The following is a 21,432-nucleotide window of genomic DNA, read 5'->3' as shown; positions in this document are numbered from 1 at the left end:
CTGACCCCTGCAGCTAGCAGGTACTACGTGTGTTGCATTACAGAGGCAATAAGAAGGGCTACGTGCTATCAGTGTCGTATAGGGACACTCCCTATACGACACTGCGTGCTATAGCTGAGAAACATTACTAACCGTTTTATCGGTCAAAAACATAAGCCTCTAACCTACTGAACATTATAATATCTATAGAAAAATATTAGTCTGTGATCACTCTAGCTTAAGAAAAGATGTTGGCGAACCGAATTACATAGCGACGCTTAAAAAATATATAGCAAAAGAGATGGCGTTGAGTTTTACGCTGCCAGTTAGTCTAGGGCTCTAGGCCCGAAACAAAGGTACAAGAGAAAACGAAGTAGAAGGCTAAAAACCTACCGTAGTCACATGATATGCAAAGCGAAAGTTGCCGTACAACGAAGAATTGTTTTACAGTGACCAGTCTGTTCGTTGTTTTAAATCCAACTTAATAGAAAGTTCGAATTTAAAACGCACTCGTTTATCAAGTATATTTCAATATGATTATGAGAGTTTTCGCTATGCAAATGTGATCACGTTTTTCATTTTTAATCAATGCCGTAAGTCTGTAATTTGGTTTATCTCCGTCTATTCCTATAGGACTATCATTACTACTGTGCTAACGCCTAATCGCATTCGTAACAGTTTATGAATGTTTAAATGTAGGGTTTGTGAAAAATTGTCTGACTTCGTAACTAGATGATATGTTCAGCTGTTTAATAGTGAGGTCCGCTGGAGAATAAGTCAAGCAAAAGTTGAAACGGGTACATGATTAGAGCATCAAGGGTATAAAACTAACTTTAACAAATATGAAACTAGTCAAACTTGTTGCTTGAAAAAATGACTTCAAGAACAACAAACCATAGTGTGAAAGCAGATGTGCAGTTATGAGTACTGAAGGTACAGAATGCGTTGGAAACAGAAATTGTGAAGGAGACACAAAGTTTAGCAGATAGGCTTACTAATATAACAAGAGATTCTTTTCTGAGGCTAGGAAACTGTGCGCATTAAGATTACACGAGCCTGTTTTTATTGAAGACAAGAATGACATGCTTCCTAGGGACTCCTGGAGAGAGCACTTTTCAAATTTTCTGATTCAAAATTTCACTGTCTATTACACAGTTCCACAGCAGGCTGTTCATCACTAGCATGCAGAAGAGCCAACCTTGATTAGCGAAAATCAGAATTTAACGCAATAAAATGTGGAAGGCAACTGGTTCAATTGAAATTCTGGCAAAGGCTTTCAAGCAAGCAAAAATCGAACTAACCAAAAAATGCACATCTCATTCACACTTGTATGCACAACTGAGAGCATACCTGATGACACACTAAATCTGCTGATTGTAATCATTGTTAAAAAAGAAATTTGACAATCTGTATTGATGCAGGATCTGTAATAGTTTTCAACACGCGTCTGAAGTTTCTAGTTACATTGCAGTTTTGTGAATCAGTAGACCTGTATTGTGTCTAAATAATATTAAGCAGTGCTGTATACTATATTTTTGCAGCTTTAAAATTGAACAGATTTAAATTAATTCTTTTAAAAAATCTCTAAAACCATCTAGTAATTATGGTAAGGAAATAAAATTAATGCAAACAAAGGAAAGCCAGAAACAACTATAGTCTAGATGTGATTTTTAGGTATCAGGTGAATCAAACATCAATTATATGTAAAAAGACAAAAATATTGTTTAAATATCATGTAGTGTCAGTTACATTAGCTCCATATCTCTATCACTACTAGTACCTACTCAACTTTATCTCTTACTATCTGCATTATCCTTGTTCGGGAACGGATTCACGTAAAGCAATAGGTTTATTGAGAGTTGCCTTTCATACTCAAAATAACTCCAAATATCCAATCTACTGAAATTTTTGTGCTGATCAGACTGCATACAAATATGCAGTCGAACATGTCAATAATGTTGGAGAGAACAATGAAAATCTGCAATGTGTTTTACAGCTAGTCTTCAATGCATCAGTGTCAAACCTCTCAAATCGGAGCTGTCCAATTTTTGTACATAAAACTGATAATGAAATTGACATTGCTAGACAAACTGAAGTTCTTCGTACTGGCAGTATTGAAAAGTGTTACATATTTTATGAAATTCTAGAAAATATTTTGCTATTGCACTGCTGAGCTATCGCCAGCATTTATTGAGTTGAGACTTCTACATGCTTAAAACACTAAGCATGACTCACCAGTTCTTTGTCTATAGCCTGTGTTTTGACATGGTGTATACAAACTGTGCAGCAGTAAATTGGTTGCGTTGATAAAATTTACTATGTAAACTACATATATGGCCTCTTAACTTTCCAACATAAGGCATTACATCTGGAGCATTTTGGGACATTTATCTCTTAAAAAATTTGGCCCTATACTGTGTTGCAGAGTTGTAGTCAAGTGGGAAGTTTTCTGCCCATGCACGGCGCCTGGTAGCAGCTGCTGTAGTTAGTGCATCTTGCTGTTGTCGCCATTTCATCTGCTCTCGAAATTCAGCTCGCCGAGCAGCTGCTGCAGTTAGTGCATCATGTTCTAGTCCCCGCTGCATCTGCTCAGAGGTTTCTGGCCGCTGTAGCGGCTGCGCTGAGTCGTTTGAGTTGCTGGGTCGACTCAGCAGTCTCTGCACTTCTAGCAGCTGCAGCACCTATTCTGGCCTGCTCTCGATGTAGCTGTGTTTGTTCAGCGGTTTCTGCTCTTCTAGCAAATGCATTAGCTATTCTGTTTCGTTGTAGGCGTAGCTGTGTTTGCTCTGCAGTTTCTGCACTTCTAGCTGCTGCAGTATCAGTTCTGGCCTGTTCTCACCGTAGCCATATTTGCTCAGCAGTTTCTGCTCGTCTAGCTGCTGCTATTCAAATTCGGTCTCTTTGTCTACGGGAATCAATCTGTTCTTGCATTTTTGCAGTAGGCTTTTTGGGAGGCATTTGTACTGCTTCAAGCATTTCTAAAAGTGAATGAGATGGTGTGCTTTTTTGTAATACACCCTGCTCTCTTTCTTCTCACCGTCGCTTATCGTAACGCTCGGAGTACCCGTGCATGTTCTGTAGTAGCTGTAGTTCTGTAGTACTTGTAGCTGGAAAAAAGTAACTCAACTGTGGAAAGAAATGAACATGTTTACTATCACGAACAGTGGCAATTCCAACATTTTTCAGTAGTGGAAGTGTGACAATTCATAGACAATACAACATTGAATGAGTACTTACCTTTTTGAAGTAGAAATTTAGTAGGTAAAACGCAGTAGCAGTACCCGTGCAAGTTCTGTAGTAGTTGTAGTTCTGTAGTACATGTAGCTGGAAAAAAGTAAAAGTAACTCAGCTGCGAAAGGAAATGAGCATGTTTACTATCACGAACAGTGGCAAAATAACGTATTTATTCCTTTTACTGAGGTAGAGTAATTTATGCGCTTTCTATTGTCGACCGCCATAGACGCATTTTTAGGACTTTTCCAGCAATTGCTAGTAACTGAATTTTATTATTCATTAATAACATAACCAACTATCTTTAGGAATTTTATAGTAGTGACAGTGTTTTCCTAAGTTTTCTCTATGAAATTAGCTTAAAGCACATAAATTGCATAATTTTTTAATTATATGTTTCAATACAACAAAGTCTTGGCTTTCGAATCAGTCTATATTCAATACACAAAGAATAATAGAACTATGAAAAACAAAGTGTCAAAAGTATGCCCTGCAAAAAAAAACACTTGGTTCAGGTTCTCAAAAGTTGATGTCACAATTATTATTTAGCCTTAGGTAGTCGATCCCTTTCGCTGCCATTGAGGCTGCGCTTTTCTGTGACAATCGGTGCTGTTAAACCCAGAGAGCGCTAATAATAAACTAGGATTCTAGATAATCAACAATGCCCTGGATCGTGCTAACGCCAGACCAATACAAACACATGTTCTGAGTTAATTATTTATGCTTCAATAAATGTACTGTCGTTGATAAAGGTAATGAAATCACATCGATTAAACCATAACTGTCACGAACAACTTTTATTGTATTTACTAGGTAAATCAGACACGCTGATTCCGATTTTGTACTCAAAATAAAGATTACTCCACTAACCTTCAAAGTCATTTAGGCTTTTTTAAAGCGTTTCAATATCCGTTTTGAAAACAACACAATCGGCATTACAAGCTCCGCCTATAAATATGTGACGAAACCTAGCTTTTTCAGAAACGGAAGTTAGGAAAGTTTAGTCCGATTTAGAATAATAGAGATGGGTGTCTTAAAACCCATTATTATCTAAATCCAGCTTGTAAAATAATTTCAGTTTTTTATGAAAGGGATATAAACTATTTAAAATTGCTCGCAGCTTGTTACATGGCGTTTAAATGGGCTGGACGTCGAGAAAAATGAGCTCATAAAGCGCGGTTTTATCACGAGCTAGCGTTGTTATCACGCTTTTTAAATATGCAATGCTAAATAGCTTATCTACCTTTCAGAAAAGACTGATATTATTTTTAAAGCTGGATTTAGATATTAATAGATTTTAAAACACCCATCTCTATTATTCTAAATCGGTCTAAACATCTCTAGGTAACTTCTGTTTCTAAAAAGCTAGGTTACGTCAAGTATTTATGGGCGGAGCTTGTTATGCCGATCGTGTTGTTTTCGAGACCGATATTAAAACGCTATAAAAAATCCTTTATTACATCTGAAAGTTAGTGGCCTAATCTTTATTTTGATTACAAAATCGGAATCAGCATGTCTGATTTACCTAGTAAATACGATAAAAGTTGTTCGTGGCAGTTATGGTTTAAATTGTGACCTGCGTTTGCACTTTCGCGAGATCACCCAATGCTTGAAACTAATTAGTCTCAGTCGCGACCCTCAACATCACAATAAAATGACAGGGCTAGTGCATAATATCATCGGGAAAACATAGTATGGTGCTTGGAATCGAGTTGTTTATCATAGAAATAATCTGTACATGGAGAACTAATGACACTGATTCCTTTTTCATCTTCATTGGTTCTCTGAAGTTGTCCCATCTTCGCCTGACACTAGCGTCATTATCGTAGCTGATAAATATAAGCGGTAAGCAATAAAATAGGCGGTAAGAGCACACAACACCGCATAAGAAAATTGTGACGTCACAATTTCCGAGCCTATGCAGGTAAATATTTCTGCGGTAGAGCTCTGGGGAAATCCTATAAACACCAACCAATCATGTCTGTCTCACCATGGCAAACAATAGCTCATTCAAAAGCCAAGACTCTGATGTATTGAAATATACAATAAAAAAATTATGTAATTTATGTGCTTGAAAGTTTAATTTTAAATCTTTGTTTGGGAATTTTCAACTTAAAAACGAACATTTTTGTGTAAGTTCTGTAAATGCCTCTGAGTTAGAAAACAAATAACTACTTATGGTGATGACATTATAGCCCATTCAGATTTTTGTGATTACACAAATAATTAAAATAGCAGTAGCAGCACCGACTCTGATGGTGGTGAAAGTAATGGTTTTGTAAGAATAAGGAACATTGTAGAGGATCGTTTTAGCTTCATAGCTTCACATCGCTTTATCAATGCACAAAGTAAAGATACAATGAATTTTTTGCATAGCAGTGTTTTTTAACATGTTGGCCAAATTAAATATATAACCAAAACAAATGTTCTAGATGGAGTTTGAAATTGAAAAAATATTGTACACATATCATGAAGCAATATTGGCAAAATGGCTGGCAGTAGGTCGATAGGTAAATTTGTACATGGACGGAAGTGAAAGGGTTATGTAGTGGAGGTGTGGCAATTCATAAACAATACAACATTGAATGAGAAGTACTCACTTTTGTGATGTATAAATGTAGTAGGTGAGAACAGCGTTTTCTCAGTGACCCCAAAAAACAAACGTTTGCGTGACCTTCCCGGTACATGTTGGCAGTAAATATTAATTACAATTACTTATTAGTATTAATTAATTTACTACTCATTAATTTATTTAATGAGTAGTAAATTTAATTTACCACTAATATTTACTACTAATTTAATTTTACTACTTACTCATCTTAATGCAAATCGCCTCGTACTACCGAATCGAAAAAAGGAAAGACCGCTTTATAATCTATTTACTACTCATATTGATTCAGTTGGCTTCGTCTGACCGAATGGAAACAAGAAAGACCGTTCTATAATTTGTTTAATTTTCATATCATTTTAGTTCAGTTCACTTCTTACGACCGAAATTTGTACTACCAAAAAAGGAAAGACCGCTCTATAAGGTTGTAAGGTGGACCAACACGCACGCACACACAGATTGCCGTTTATATAGTAGATATGACAAAAGCTATACCTTTGTTTGCCTGTCTAATGTACAAGTGATATGATAATTAAAGCCTCCTTTTATTTTATATTACTTGTGCTTTATTAGTTTAGTTTGTTAAATATAAATTGTTTTTTTTTTGCATTTGGCTTTTGTATATAGTTTTATGTAGTGCATTTGTTTAAATGCTATTAATGTAATAGTATCAATCATTTACTTACCGTGAATCTTTTGAGATGTAGAATGGACTAGATGCAATACAGTGTGTTCCTATAGAAATACTTGTATCAACATGCTATAGTTTTGACATTCAAAGAGATCTTTGATCAAATTAACTTCTTGCATTAAGGGCTGGCTGCCTTGAACTAACAACTCTATTCCTGTAGCTGGAAACATTCAGTTCTGTTTTGTTTTACTGATTTCCTGTGATGGGAGCCATTGGATTAGCTTCTTTTTGAAAACCTGCTCATCCGATTCTTTCAATAGTTTTATAAAGGAAATGATGACTTAACTTTATTGCATGATGATGGATAGCGTAGTTATGCTGTGTGATTCTAATCAGTTTATCTCTAATCAATAAAATCAATTGAGTGAAATGTCAATTGAGGAATATACTTGCAAAAACATCTTAAAGCATTTATACCTTAGCTAGCGGTGAATATGATCTTGTTTTCATGCAACTTAACTGTGTTTTCTGTTAACTCTAACAGTTGTCTGGTTTTAGGTGTTAAAACGGTGGTCAATGCTCAAATCTGATGCTGTTGAGCGAAGTGTTGTCTTGTCTTCTCGTAGCAGTTCTTTGGGGCTGTACTAACCCTCTTATCAAAAAGGGTTCTACTGGAATAGAGTCTCTGCACACATCAGCCTCTTCCCAATCCGGTTTCTTCCGCAAGAGAACGTATGAACTGATATTCCTCATTTCCAATTGGCGATACACCGTACCATTCTTGATCAACCAAGCTGGTTCAGTTCTTTACTTCTGGGCACTTTCTTCCTCAACCCTCTCACTCGCTGTTCCATTGACTAACTCACTCACTCTCGTCATCACTGTCCTTTTTGGGCAGTTGCTTGGAGAAGCGTCAGAAAGCCGTCTTCTTTACCTAGGTGTTGGATTAGTTTTTTTCGGCATTGCAATAACTAACTACAGCTAGAAAGGTTTTTTTCCTCATTGTTTTGGATCAGTTTGATCGATTATGGCTGTTCATAGTAATTTTGATGAGTACTCCTACGATATGCTGAGTGTGAGCAGAGACATATTGACTCACTGTGATACTGCTCTGTCACGGAACACACTCGATCCGTCGAAACAAAGGAAATTGGAAAGCATGCGGAGTCAATTGAACCAGAGTGACCAGGAAAAGCGAGTGACACTGAAGTACTCCGACATAAAGTTTCTCCATAGTTGTCTGCAAGAAAGTTGTGATGAGAGTAAGACATTTTAACAGATAATTTGTCTTTTTGAGTTCAAATTAATTTTATTCTTTCTCGCTTTACATGAACATTGATTGTTAAAAGGCAACCATTTGCTGATTTTTCTGATAAAAAAATAGATTTTTCTGTTTTGTTGCAATTTGTGAAAAATCTAAACTTTGCTGAAGTCGCACTTACTCTAAATTAAATAAATAGGCTCAAGTGATGATTTTCAGGCTGCGGAATTCATATTCATGTAAAATCAAATAAATTTTAATGATTGAGAGTTTGAAGATGTCTGCAACCTGCCAACAACCTAATGAATATCTGTGTGACTTTACTGACTTCTACAAAAAATATCAAACTAATATTTTTACATTCTTTTTAGATAAGGAATCGTCTCCTCATCTTTATGAGTTGATGGAAATGACATCACTTCAGCTTCCATCACCGCCCTCTCTAGATAAAGTAAGTCATCTCTCGTTGCCTCCTCTATAGTCAGAGTACGTCATCTTGTACATCACTCCAGCTCTCATCACCTACTCTATGGTCAGAGTAAGTCATCTTGTACATCACTTGAGCTCTCATCACCTCCTCTATGGTCAGAGTAAGTCATATTGTACATCACTCCAGATACCATCACCTCCTCTATAGTCAGAGTAAGTTATCTTGTACATCACTTCAGTTCTCATCACCTCCTCTATGGTCAGAGTGAGTCATCTTGTACATCACTTCAGCTACTGTCCCCTCTTATAATGAGAGTCAAGAGACAAGCTGGCACTGTATTATTTGCTAAATATTGCCTGAGATATGCTGATGCCATATTTTATTTTAGTCTGATGCTTACGTGGCAAGGATGGAGAGATTGAGGTTGCTTGCAGAAGAGGCAGAGTATCAGAAGATGACGAAAAACATTTCTTCCGCGGTTAGTAAAACTGTTCTATGTTTGCCATGCCTCAAGCCTTAGTCATTTCTCATCGCCATTCATCACAATCAGATACATGTAGCTGTGGCTAGTGAGTGGTTATTGCTAAGTATGGCGATTGTCATTAGAACTTGCTCTCTATAGTTGTGTGTGTGTGATAAAGTTGTGTTATATATGTCAAGGTTACATCGTCATTCACTGAGGTTGTGGTTACCGAAACCTAAAAATCAATGTTCTTATTATTTAAACAGCCACAATGAAGAGTAACCACTAAGCCTGTATAGAACTACTTTTTTATCTACTGATGCATTTATTCTCTGATCTGTCTATTGATAATATATGATAGTTGTTGAAATATTTTTACATAAGAGATCGTATAACATGCTAGCCATCTTAAATTAGTTCAAGGACCTGATCATTCCTGTCACATAATGGCATAACTGCTTACACTACTGTACAATGGCAATCGTAACTATCTGACCACCTACTAATTTTTTTCAAGTTTGTTTAAAATTTTGTGTCATAATTTGTAGATCCCGACCGCCCTTTCACATCAAAACCAGGCTAAAAACGCAAATATCAGCTGATACATGTATTTCATAATATTCATACATAGAACCTTCTTAACTTTCCATTATTGTGGATATTGCTATAATTCAATTAATAAATACTTTACAGTTAATAACGAATAACATTCCTATTTTAAGTGGTGCCATAATTATTATTGCTACTGTATATGATACCTGCGCAAGTTTAACATATGACCTGCCTGGCTATAGGTGACTTTCAATAAAACTCATACCTTTTATGTGTTGGTACTTTTACCCATATTGTTCAAGAACAAACAGGGATACCAAATATTATACACCTATAATACTTTTGTAGAGTGAGCCGAATGAGGGAATTGGCAAAGAATGTAAGTTTGATCTCTCTGTTCTCTTTTATATTGTGTCTGTATTAGTTAATAATATTTCACAACTCTCTATATTTTGATAGTAAAAGTGATGGACAGCCAGGTAACATTTCTCTTCAACTTTATTCTCACCGTTGTTGGAGCGTTTGTATTTGGATACAAAGGAGTGGAATATTCATTACCGACTCCTAACGTTTCTCTAGTAAGTTGTCTCAACCACCACACTATTTGTTTACTTTGTTATGCTCTAGAGTGAGTGTATGATTTACATCAATAGAAATTAGATGTTTCTCAGGGTAGGGTAGGACAACTTCATATGGCCATTTTTACTGGGTGAGAGTAACGTTTATCTGATTTGTTAAATGTTTATTGGAGTTGTGTCGCCCTACTACTTGTCGGACATGGTTGGAGTCTAGCACATTGGTAGTAGATGGTTGTCTATGAGTTATTTACTACGATTATGTAGACTTGGGTGCTTTTTTATTTCTTTTTCAAAATAAGAGGGCTTATAGGAGGGCATGTACTACATTGTAATTGCTTATTCCTCGTTATTTGCTAAGAATTCAAATGTTATTTGGAGTGTTTAGGATACAAGATGGCAAAGTCTAGTTATAAAGACCTGCGTATGACTCTATAAAATACTATTGAGACATACCCTGATGTCTTTGTCAATATTTAATGTTTCTAGGCTATGATAACTTATTACCAACTGCCATATAACAAAGTTTTTGAGAGGAAGCTGAAAATGTTTTAATTGGATCCATCAGTAAGGCCATCTTTCAATCCATGTTGGAATTACCATTTTAGTTGCTTGTTGTTGAAAATGACTCAATAACAAGCAATGAAATTCTAATAGGCAATCCAGAAGAGCCAATAGTCTGTCATCTATTAATTTGTTACATGCTTTCCTATCCGACATTCGAAATCAGACAATCCCAAATTACTGTATATGTGCTAGGGTAGTTTGCTGGAAACTTATACACACTACAGCAAGTCAATCTTATTCATATCTACTCTTATCTCTATGGCCAGATGTTCCAAACAATTTTATTAAAGAGCAAAACTGTTTAGTGTTCTCTCATTTGTTGTAGCAACTGACAGTTGGAGTAACCCTGGCAACCATCGTCTTCTTTGCAGACGTGTACTTCATCATTAAGAAATACGTATAATTATGATCAGCCAATAAATATCAGTTCTGACAGTCAGCTGACCTTGAGTTTTATTCATTGTCTCTGCAGGATATTGAGCAGCTAGTCGAGGGTTAAGGTTGATTGAGTGCATGTTGTTTATTATATACTATCCATCGTTTTTTTGACGTCATCAAGTTGTTTGCACATGCGCTCGTTCACGAAAAAGCCGCCATATTTGTAGAAAACGATTTTCTTTGATTTATTAGTACTTTTAAGTGTTGTTTTGATACTATAATAAAAAATTGCGAATAAAAACATCGTTTTAAAATTATTATTGCAAAAGCTTCGTGTTTCTAACGATTAAATTGTCTATAAAGATGGCCGACAACGATAAAATGGCGTCACGAAAAAACAAAGGATAGATACCTCTCCAGTCTTTATTCCCGACTACATTAATTTTTAAACAATACTCGGGATTGGAAGGAATTAACAGTAATGTGTTGTAGTTGTGTTGTGGTTGTGTTATAATGGTATTATGGTCGTGTTATGATTATCCTGTAGTTGTCTGATGGCCACATTATGAATGTGCTATGGTCATGTTATGATCATGCTATAGCTGTGTTATGGTCGTGTTATAGTTACATGTGTGTTATCACATCGTTATGCTTGTGTTAAGATCGTGTTGTGGTCATGCGATAGTTGTGTTACAGTTATGTTATAGTTGTGTTATTGCTTTGTTATGATCGTGTTGTGGTTATGTTAGGGTTGTGTTATGGTTGTTATGATTATGCTAACGTCGCGTTATGGTTAGGTTATGGCTGTGTTATGGTTATGTTATCGTTCTGTTGCAGGTTATGGTTATCGTTCTGTGTTATGGTTATGTTATGGTTGTGTTATGATTGTGCTATGGTTGTGTTATGGTTGTATAACTCTTAATGTGTAGAAATGAGTGTCAAAGAAAAGAATTAGTAGTTTCTTCACCTCTTTGTATTAAAAGCAGATTGATTAACATATACAAATAAGCAAGTAATCTTAACAGTACTTAATAACTGGTAAGAGCACTGATAATAAGGCTCTGAGACTGCTTTAATTAAAGCTGCTGATGTCACAAAGTCAAAGCTCAAGGGGCTAAATTTCCTAAAAAGTATTCATTCATGTTTAAATACGGGCGTGTTCATTTCTCATCATGTTATCTACAGTGGTCGATCGTCAAGGAACACCTGTCATGTATTGTCAGTAAAATACTTTACTGGTCTTCCTTTGGTCAGCTAATAGTGAAATGTGGGTGACTGTCTGTCTAGCTGTGACAACTCAGCACTAATTCACTTTTAAAAAATATTTTAATGGCGTAATAAAAAGTGCAATAAGATGAGTATGCATGATATCTAGTGGTGACATTTGCTTCCTGGCCAGTTGAACTAGAGGTGGACATTCCAGTCCATGATGTGAGGGGTCTATTGCATGTGAATCCTTCAACAAGTAATACAAAGCCTGTTACAATAGCATAACAAGCTACGAATTGTCTTTGCCTACATTACAGTTATGCTGAAAATGATGACACTAAAAGTAATACATTGACATTGAAAGTAATGCAATGACACTGAAAGTAATGCATTGGCACTGAAAGTAATACATTGACACTGAAAGAAATGCATTAACCCTGAAAGTAATATATTGACACTGAAAGTAATGTATTGACACTTAAAGTAGTGCATTGTCACTGAAAGTAATGCATTGACCCTGAAAGTAATGTATTGTCACTGAAAGTATATTGACACTGAAAGTAATGTATTGACACTGAAAGTAGTGCATTGATACTGAAAGTAATGTATTGACACTGAAAGTAATGCGTTGACACTGAAAGTAATGTATTGACACTGAAAGTGATGTATTGCCACTGAAAGTAATGCATTGACCCTGAAAGTAATATATTGACACTGAAAGAAATGTATTGACACTGAAAGTAATGCATTGACCCTGCAAGTAATGCATTGACACTGAAAGTGTCATATTGACACTGAAAGTAATGTATTGACACTGAAAGTAGTGCATTGACACTGAAATTAATGTATTGACACTGAAAGTAATGTGTTGACAATGAAAGTAATGCATTGACCCAGAAAGTAATGTATTGACACTGAAAGTAATACATTGTCACTGAAAGTAATGCATTGACCCTGAAAGTAATGCATTGACACTGAAAGTAATGTATTGTCACTGAAAGTATCATGTTGACACTGAAAGTAATGTATTGACACTGAAAGTAGTGCATTGACGCTGAAAGTAATGTATTGACACTGAAAGTAATGTATTGACACTGAAAGTAATGTGTTGACACTGAAAGTAATGCATTGACCCTGAAAGTAATGTATTGACACTGAAAGTAATGCATTGACACTGAAAGTAATGTATTGACACAGAAAGTAATGTATTGACACTAAAACCATTGTATTTACATAAACATTCAACACACCCATGTTACTGTCAGATCTCTTATTCTCTATCATTACATCAATTTGTTAGCTTACAATTCGAACTACAAATTTTTATATACTCTATAACAAGGGTTGCAATGTCAGTCTTGCTAACTATGTGTAAAATAATATATATGCATATGATGAACAGAAAAATCCCATAAAACCCTGTAACATATACAAAAGAAAAATCATATAACTACTGCTCTGATTTATCAGGAAATGGTATCTTCGCTAGAAACTGGTCACATATGCTTTTAGCCTTTTTGTAGACAGCCTTTCTAAAGCTTCTATACTAAAACCAGCTTCTATAACCATACTAATATAACATAAATTAAAAGTTGCAGCAATAAAATCCTATGAATTAAGCTTGCCAACTTTCCAACTTGACAAAACATGTGAAGTCTCATTCAAGCAAATCGGTTGTCATCATTGTCAGGCACGCTGTACAACTAATGGAATACCATCGCTTGGTTGCTGCTTGGCTACAACGGCATCAGCTGTATACCGAGACTCAACTGGCTGGAGACATTGTACCGCTAATCTTTTCATTGATTTTGGTTTAACTTTTGGACCTACATGCTCTCTGAGATCTTGCTGGCGTTTGTCAATGCCAAGCTTGATGAGTTTGGATATTTCCATGTTTAGCTTATCCTCACTAGGTGGTGGATAACTCTCTGAGATATAAAACAGCTCATATATTATCACTCCTAGAGACCAGATGTCCCATTTTGAAGTTAGGAGATCATCAGGTGCTGTGTTATACGGGGGGTGTACCTGCACTGCCATGATTCCTATCACCTTCAGCTACGCGTTTACATAAACCAAAGTCACCCAATGCTAGCTTATTGTCTTCAGATACAAAAATATTGCGAGGTTTCAGATCGCGATGTACATAACCTTTGTTGTGAATACATTGAAGGGCAGAGGCAATCTGGTAAATGTAGCCGACTGTCTCATCTCTCCCTGGTATCTCACGCTGATATCTCTCTTTCAGGTCTTCTTTGTAGAAGTCCATCACTATGAAAAACTTGAGTCCTGCAACAAAAAGCACTTTCATCTAGATTTGGTATAAAATTAAATATTTTCTTCATATTCCACAGCAGTGTTGTTTGAAAGTTATGCTATTGTAACTATCAACTTGTGCAAAGAGTTGTGCAGTCTATGTGATTGTAAGTCTACCCTAGGTATAACCACCAAGGGTTTCATAAACAAGCTTTAAAAACTTGTCTGGCTCATTATTAATATTCCTCGGCTAGGAAATAGTAATCAAATTTATGGTAAATTAGCTCTTTTTGACAAAATTGGTATGGAAGCCTTGCAAAACAAGCTGGTCAGCAAAATTTGCGTTTCCATGACTGTAATCTTGAGGCAATGATGATGGTGTGCAAGCTGGATCTGGCATACCCAGAGCCATTGAAAGAGTATTTCTATAGCCATATATGTGTTTGTGTTAAAGGTTGACTTGCAACAAAATTTATTTTACAGTTATTTGCTATCAAAAGATTCACCATGTCTTACTCTGCTGTGTTGTAGATTCAAAATATGTGGAAATGTGATTACAAGTTCCTAAAAGCTCAAAATCGAACAGTTAATCGCAGCCATCACGAAAACACCGTAGGTAAGAATCCCTCTCAAAACGGCTCAAATGTGACGTAATTGAACACGATGCGCTTCATGTTTACACTTTCATGCAACCTCATTCATCGAAATATTTTAACAATCATACTTCACACATTCAATAAAACCATGTCTATTGTTCTTACGCGTCTATTTTATTATCATCGTAATGCTGCCGCTTTGAACACTGATATCTCAAAACCTAGCCTAAAAATCAGTTTAATTTTTTCACTTTAGCTCGAGGGTGTACATACATGTATCATTATCTGATAAACATGAAGAGCCTGTTGGTCACCTATGATGGTTGAAAAATGCTGCAGAAATTATTTGCGCGATTTGCCAGAAAATAATGCAGCAGAAGTTGTTCACACCATTTAGCGGAAATATGGGTAACATAATCAGATTATGACTAGATGATTAGACCAAGCTGAAACTAAATTGCAAAGTAGCGAGCATCTATATTTGATACAGGCTTTCTGGTAGAACCCGAAGCGTTTGTCATAAAAATAATGCTACGAGAAGTGTTACATAGAGCTTTTTATTGGCATTTCATTTCACGTAATAACAGCACGTGTCATAATAATAACCACGTCAAGTTGACTCCGTCAGAGAAATAAACATGGATTTGTGTTTATTTAATATAACATCATGGATTCCAACATGCGGCCATATTTTTAACTGTTCGTTTTTGAGCTTTTAAGAGCTTGTAATCACATTTTCACATATTTTGCACCTACAACACAGCAGAGTAAGACATAGTGAATCTTTTGATACCAAATAACTGTAATGTAAATTTTGTTGCAAGTCAACCTTTAAAGATTGAATTTAAAAGTTGCCTTTGTAAAGCACTGTGCAAACAAGCATCACTCTATGAGGGTTCTAGCATGCCTGATGGTCAATATAGGGCATTACTAACATACTAGATGTTTTAGCCATTATATCCTTTACAGCCTTGACTACTGACCTTGCTCTAGCCTGAGATTTCTCCTTATCCTGTCTGTACGCTGGGTCTCATCATTTACAAACTCAATAAGCGCTTCTGGGTCTACTCGATCACACTCATCTTCGCACTCCCTCGCCTCTGGCTGCTCTATCCAAGCATCACGAACTCTCACGATGTTCTCATGTTTCAACTCATCAGAAGACTGCAGGACTGACTCTTGACACGCCATTAGAAATTTCATTGTGCCCGCTGAATCACCTTGCACGACATCAGAATGACGAGTTAAACTGGTGTCAGCGTAATTTGCCACGAAATTCAACACGATTTCCTTCACAACATATTTTCTTTCGTCATGCAAGTTCAGTACTTCGTATACGATGCCGAATCATCCTCGCTTTGGCGTCTCCCACGAACCCTCTTCTCGAGATAATTTACGGTAATCCTCTCTCCATCTACCAGTGTTTGTATCTGGATTGTCCACTTTAATGTTATTTCTTATAAATGTTTTAATTCTCTCTTTCATTTCTTCGGAGAAATTCATGGTTTTTCAAGGTAGCGCAGCCGGCAACGTAGCTTTCTAAACCTTGTGACACGCACACCTTAGCAAAGAGCATGTGACTAGTACCTAGTGTGCATATTACATTAGTTTATAGGAGGCAATATCAGGAAATCTCCGTCATATACTTTTTTCAATACGATGCTCATTGTGTAAATATTGTTTGTGTTCAGCTAAACTTACAAGCGTTAGCAGTCCTTTGTTAAGTTGCTAGGGTAAAAAGTACGAGCAGCGTGTCCAAGCTAAGCCCACAAAGGCTAGATACATGATAGTTAGTAGATCGATAAATGAATACATGAAAAAAGAACATAATGACAAAGAGAATAGGTTTAAGGTAGAACTCACCGGCGTGACAATGTGTATTTTAGCTAGTCAACATTAAATAGAGAGCAAGACAAATAATAAATTAGTGGGCTAGTTCTGGAAAGTTGGTCAAGTACATGTAGCCTAAAACATTTTCTCTTTACTGACCACTCATAAAATAGAGATTCTATTATAACATTTACAATATTTAATGTGTTTAACATTAAACATAGCACATAATAATAATGTAGAAAAAAGTCTTGACTGTACAAAAACAAAATAAATATTTCACAGCTGCCATAAGCATGGCCTTTTTAGTTTTCACCCAAATACGTAACAAAAGGCAAAACATTGAAAAGTCGAGCTTCTGCTAAACCTCTAAATATCAACAGGTATTTAAAGGTTTGGTTGAAGCAAATTTTAGATAAATGCATAAGTTCAATATCTACAATGTCTAAAGTTCAAAAGCTGAGAAACCTGAAAGAAAGTTAGGAATTGTAAGTAAGTTGAACAGCAGGGAGCATATATATAACAAGCAAGAAACAACAGTCAACAATTATTTTAGGATTCTACCTGAGTATAGAATCAAAGTTTTCTATGAACATACAAATAAAAAAATTAATTCAATGCCTTTCAATGAGATACCTATATATTATGACGTATACATAGATATGTATTGCACGACTGATTGCCAGGCCCAGGACTAAAAGAGGGATGAGAGAAGGAGGATAGAAGATGACGGAGTGACCGAGTCCAGGACTGAGCCAAGCCGAGCCGAAAAGGTTCTTGATAGAACATCTGGTCGGTTGAGGGTCGGCTACCGATTCGGCTCTGCGATCGAGGGGCGGGGCTTAACAGCACAAAAAAACTATAAAAGAAGCCCAGAGTGGTAAGAATGGTATTTTTGGAAGATAGATTTAGCCCTATTACGGGCGAAGCGAATGTCACCTATATTTTGCTCTTTTTCCGGTAGAACGACATTAACCCTTTTGGATGCAATAAATCTGTTAACTTACCTCCAACTTCTCAAAGATCTCTTAATAAATATGCATTGAGAAACCAAGATATCTTTACTAGTTGATATCTATTGCTTGCAATTGACCTGTGATAATATTATAGCCTGTGTCCTTTTTTACAATTTGTTGGCATTTTCAATTTTTATTTTATTCTAAATTCGAAAACATATATTTATTTTATAACTATATTTAACAATGTTGCATAAAAGCTCAATGCACTCATTGATATGTTTGCTAGTTTGCAGCCAAAATTAGCTTGCTATGTGCAATAGAACAGGAGTTATGCGCGTCGATCCATTGTAAGCCGTGTTAAGATTGCCACAAGGATGTGTTAAATAACATGGTATGAATCTGCATATTTATAAGTTATATAGGCCTAATGATAATCTATCAAATGATACAAATATATATTCATGAACAAGTGACATAATCGAACCATACTTATATTATTACATGCATAAACAAAAATTAACGTTTTTAAAACAAAAATATTTCCATCGTTTGCTCGGATTGCTGCGTTCTGATTGTTGCTTTCAATGGAACGAACATCTTCTGGTTGTCCAATACTTTCCACAATATTTTTCGGCCTCAAATCTCCTTCTGCACTGCTGAACTAGTCGATATTAGCGTCCAAACAATTTTTTGACAGAGCAGAACTTTTACGCGTTGCATTTAGCACAAATGCAAAGCGTAATAGTTTGCTCGCTAAACGTAACCTTTAGTCCAAAACTTGCAAACCAGTTTTCATATGCATGTTCTTCGAAGTATTAAGACAGCATTAAACAAGGAACTACTATTAGCCTGAGACAATTATTGATTATTTCTATGTTGCTGCTTTCAAAGTTTTAACGAAAAAAGAGCGAAAAGCTTTGGAGTTGGACAACGAGAGAACTGATTGTTATTAATGTAAATGATTCATTATTAATACGATTTTGTGAACTGATCCAGTATTTACATAAACATTCAACACATCCATGTTACCGTCAGATCTCTTAATCTCTATCATAACATCTGTTAGCTTACAATTCGAACTACAAACTTTTATATACTCTATAGTAAGGGTTGCAATGTCAGTCTTGCTAACTATGTGTAAAATAATATATATGCATATGATGAACAGAAAAATCACGTAAAATCCTGTAATATATACAAAAGAAAAATGATATAACCACTACTCTGATTTATCAGGAAATGGTATTATCATGAGAAACTGTTAACATATGCATTTAGCCTTTTTGTAGGCAGCCCTTCTAAAGCTTCTATACTAAAACCAGCCTCTATAACCATACTAATATACGGTAACTTTGTTAAAATGCCACAACTCAACAGTCTCATGATTAATGATTGCCAAAGTTACAAATTGACAAAATATGCGAAGTCTGTCATTTAGGTACATGCACTGTCACCATCGTCATCCATAAACTCTACAACTGTTGGGATACTGTCGCTTGGTTGCAGCTTGGCTACCACGGAGTCAGCTGTACACCGAGACTCGACTGGCTGGAGACATTGTATAGCTAATTTTTTCAGTGACTTTTGTCTAACTTTTAAACCTACTTGCTTGCTGAGATCTTGCTGGCGGTTGGTCCGTCCATACTCAACGAGTTTGGTTATTTCCATGTCTAGTTTATGCTCATTAGGTGGTGGATCACTCTCTGAGATATAGAACAGCTCATATATTATCACTCCTAGAGACCAGATGTCCCATTTTGAAGTTAGGAGATAATCAGGTGCTGTGTTATATGGGGGTGTACCTGCACTGCCATGATCCCCATCACCTTCAGCTATGCGTTTACATAAACCAAAGTCACCTAATGCTAGCTTCTTGTCTTCAGATACAAAAATATTGCGAGGTTTCAGATCGCGATGTACATAACCTTTGTTGTGAATGAATTGAAGAGCAGAGGCAATCTGGCGAATATAGTTTGTCGTTTCCTGTCTAGATGGTGCTGGATCACGTTGATATCTCTCCTTCAAGTCTTCATTAAAAAAATCCATCACTATGAAAAATTGGAGTCCTGCAACAGAAAGCATTTTCATCAAAAGTTATAAAGTTAAAGAAGATCTTTATATTCCAAAGCAGCACCGTTTGGAGAGATTATGTCGGTGTAACTATCAACTTGGGCAAAAAGTTGTGCAATTCGTGTTATTGTAAGTCTACCATAGATATAACAGCCAAGTGTTTCATAGACGAGCTCTGAAAACCTGCCTAGCTCATTAACCTCCCTCATCTAGGAAGAAGGTTAATAATGAGTAAGTAATAATTCTTCATATAGTAATTCTTCATCTAGGATATAGTAATGAGATTTTTGCATATCAGCTTCATTCCTGACAAAATTGGTGGAGAAGCCTTACAAAACAAGCCCTCATAGGTGAGCAAAAGTTGTGTTTCCCTGATTAAATTCTAGAGGACATTATGATTATGAGCAAGGTGAGCCTGGTATACACAGAGCCATTAGGTGAGGAATTTTATAGTCTCGTCCGTGCTCAGACTTGCCAACCCAAGAGTGAGGCAATGCGTGAGATTTGGTTTTGGGGCAATTGATGTATCAATGATAGTATATATGAAATTGTGAAAATTGGGGCAAAAATCTCACGCATTTCTCACGCAATTTCATTTTTTCTTTGGGGTGATTGCGTGAGTCTCACGCCCAATGCGTGAGAGTTGGCAGGTATGTCCGTGCTTGTGTTAAAAGTAGTCTCTCTAAAGCACCTTTTAACAATGTCATTCTCAGTAGGAATATAAGAAGGAAAACCAGGCACCAGAAGTACAAACCATAGTAGAAAGGCTATATACCACAAGAACAAACTATTAGGAAGGCCAGGCACCATAGGAACAAACTGTAGTAGGAGGACCAGGTAGCCTACTAGGATGCTTGTTAGTCAATAGTCATTATTAACCGTTCCACCTTCCCAAGCCTTGGCTACTGACCTTTTGCTAGCCTGAGATTTCTCCTTATCCTGTCTGTAAGCTGGGTCTCATCATTTATAAACTCAATAAGTGCTTCTGGGTCCACTCGATCACGTTCATCTTCACTTTCCCTCCCCTCTGGTTGCTCTATCCAGGCGTCATGAACTCTAACGATGTTCTCATGTTTCAACTCATCAGAAGATTGCAGGACTGACTCTTGACACGCCATCAATAAGTCCATTGTAGCCTCGGAATCACCTTGCACGGAATGAGATCGACGAGTTAGCCTGGTGTTGGTATAATCTGCCCGAAAATTTAACTTGATTTCCTTCACTACATATTTTTCGAAATCCCACAAGTTCAGTACTTCGTATACAATGCCGAATCGTCCTCTCTTTGGCTTCTTCCACGAGGCAAATTCATCAGTTAATTTATGATATTCATCTACCCACTTACCAGAGTTTGTATCTCGTTTCCCCACCGTAATATTTTGGCTCAGAAAGTTCTTAATGTCCTTTTTGATATCTTCAGAGAAATTCATGGTTTGTCAATTTAGAGCAACCGGTCAATGTAGCTTTCCAAACACGCGCCCCTTTGCAAGGAGCATGCTACTAGTAACTAGCCTGTGTATTGCATGGTTTTACGATGGTACAATGTCAGGGAAATCCCCTTCAAATACTTTTCTATGTACTGCCTATGTTCATTACTGTTTGTGTTCAGCCAAGCGTACAATCGTTAGTAGACCGATGATTTATCAGGACAAACACTACGAGGAGTCTGATTAAGCCGAGTATATACAGCTTAGAGCAGTGGTTCTTAACCTTTTTCAGTGTATTTCCCACTTTGACAAACCATACATCGAGATTTCACCCTCTCTAACAGCCCAAAATTGTGGTATTTTTGCCACTCTCAGATTGCAGGAGGAGGCTTTTCAGATAGCATTTTGCC

The 21,432-nt window shown here is 36.5% G+C and overlaps 3 protein-coding genes across 3 annotated transcripts; 1 reads left to right on the top strand and 2 right to left on the bottom strand.

Moving 5' to 3' along the window:
• The first annotated feature begins 7,329 nt into the window (after nucleotides 1–7,329).
• LOC137390122 (transmembrane protein 199-like) lies at nucleotides 7,330–10,741 on the top strand. The gene is made up of 6 exons (XM_068076386.1): nucleotides 7,330–7,711; nucleotides 8,082–8,161; nucleotides 8,529–8,618; nucleotides 9,504–9,534; nucleotides 9,615–9,733; nucleotides 10,623–10,741. Exons 1-6 carry the CDS (start codon nucleotides 7,477–7,479, stop codon nucleotides 10,698–10,700), a joined length of 633 nt encoding a protein of 210 aa, XP_067932487.1. The 5' UTR covers nucleotides 7,330–7,476; the 3' UTR covers nucleotides 10,701–10,741.
• A 2,417-nt stretch (nucleotides 10,742–13,158) lies between these two features.
• Nucleotides 13,159–15,927, bottom strand: LOC137390387 (mitogen-activated protein kinase 1-like). The gene is made up of 2 exons (XM_068076719.1): nucleotides 15,720–15,927; nucleotides 13,159–14,173 (listed from the first exon to the last, which is right to left on the bottom strand). Exons 1-2 carry the CDS (start codon nucleotides 15,925–15,927, stop codon nucleotides 13,896–13,898), a joined length of 486 nt encoding a protein of 161 aa, XP_067932820.1. The 3' UTR covers nucleotides 13,159–13,895.
• Nucleotides 15,928–18,453: 2,526 nt separating this feature from the next.
• LOC137391409 (probable serine/threonine-protein kinase nek2) lies at nucleotides 18,454–21,077 on the bottom strand. The gene is made up of 2 exons (XM_068077872.1): nucleotides 20,506–21,077; nucleotides 18,454–19,591 (listed from the first exon to the last, which is right to left on the bottom strand). The coding sequence occupies exons 1-2, from the start codon at nucleotides 21,023–21,025 to the stop codon at nucleotides 18,960–18,962; spliced, it is 1,152 nt and encodes a 383-aa protein (XP_067933973.1). The 5' UTR covers nucleotides 21,026–21,077; the 3' UTR covers nucleotides 18,454–18,959.
• Between the last annotated feature and the right edge of the window lie 355 nt (nucleotides 21,078–21,432).

This window comes from Watersipora subatra, chromosome 3 (assembly GCF_963576615.1).
Source record: "Watersipora subatra chromosome 3, tzWatSuba1.1, whole genome shotgun sequence".
NCBI classification, from domain to species: domain Eukaryota; kingdom Metazoa; phylum Bryozoa; class Gymnolaemata; order Cheilostomatida; family Watersiporidae; genus Watersipora; species Watersipora subatra.
This window is presented reverse-complemented; position numbering and strand designations above follow the sequence as displayed.

Bases quoted from the DNA above. Each gene is read 5' to 3' on its own strand.
- LOC137390122 (XM_068076386.1), top strand. From the start codon at position 7,477: ATGGCTGTTCATAGTAATTTTGATGAGTACTCCTACGATATGCTGAGT. The intron at 7,712-8,081 runs GTAAGACATTTT...CATTCTTTTTAG, and splicing joins GCAAGAAAGTTGTGATGAGA to ATAAGGAATCGTCTCCTCAT. The intron at 9,734-10,622 runs GTAAGTTGTCTC...CATTTGTTGTAG, and splicing joins CGACTCCTAACGTTTCTCTA to CAACTGACAGTTGGAGTAAC.
- LOC137390387 (XM_068076719.1), bottom strand. From the start codon at position 15,927: ATGGCGTGTCAAGAGTCAGTCCTGCAGTCTTCTGATGAGTTGAAACAT. The intron at 14,174-15,719 runs GTCAGTAGTCAA...TTTTTGTTGCAG, and splicing joins AAATCTCAGGCTAGAGCAAG to GACTCAAGTTTTTCATAGTG.
- LOC137391409 (XM_068077872.1), bottom strand. From the start codon at position 21,025: ATGAATTTCTCTGAAGATATCAAAAAGGACATTAAGAACTTTCTGAGC. The intron at 19,592-20,505 runs GTCAGTAGCCAA...TTTCTGTTGCAG, and splicing joins AAATCTCAGGCTAGCAAAAG to GACTCCAATTTTTCATAGTG.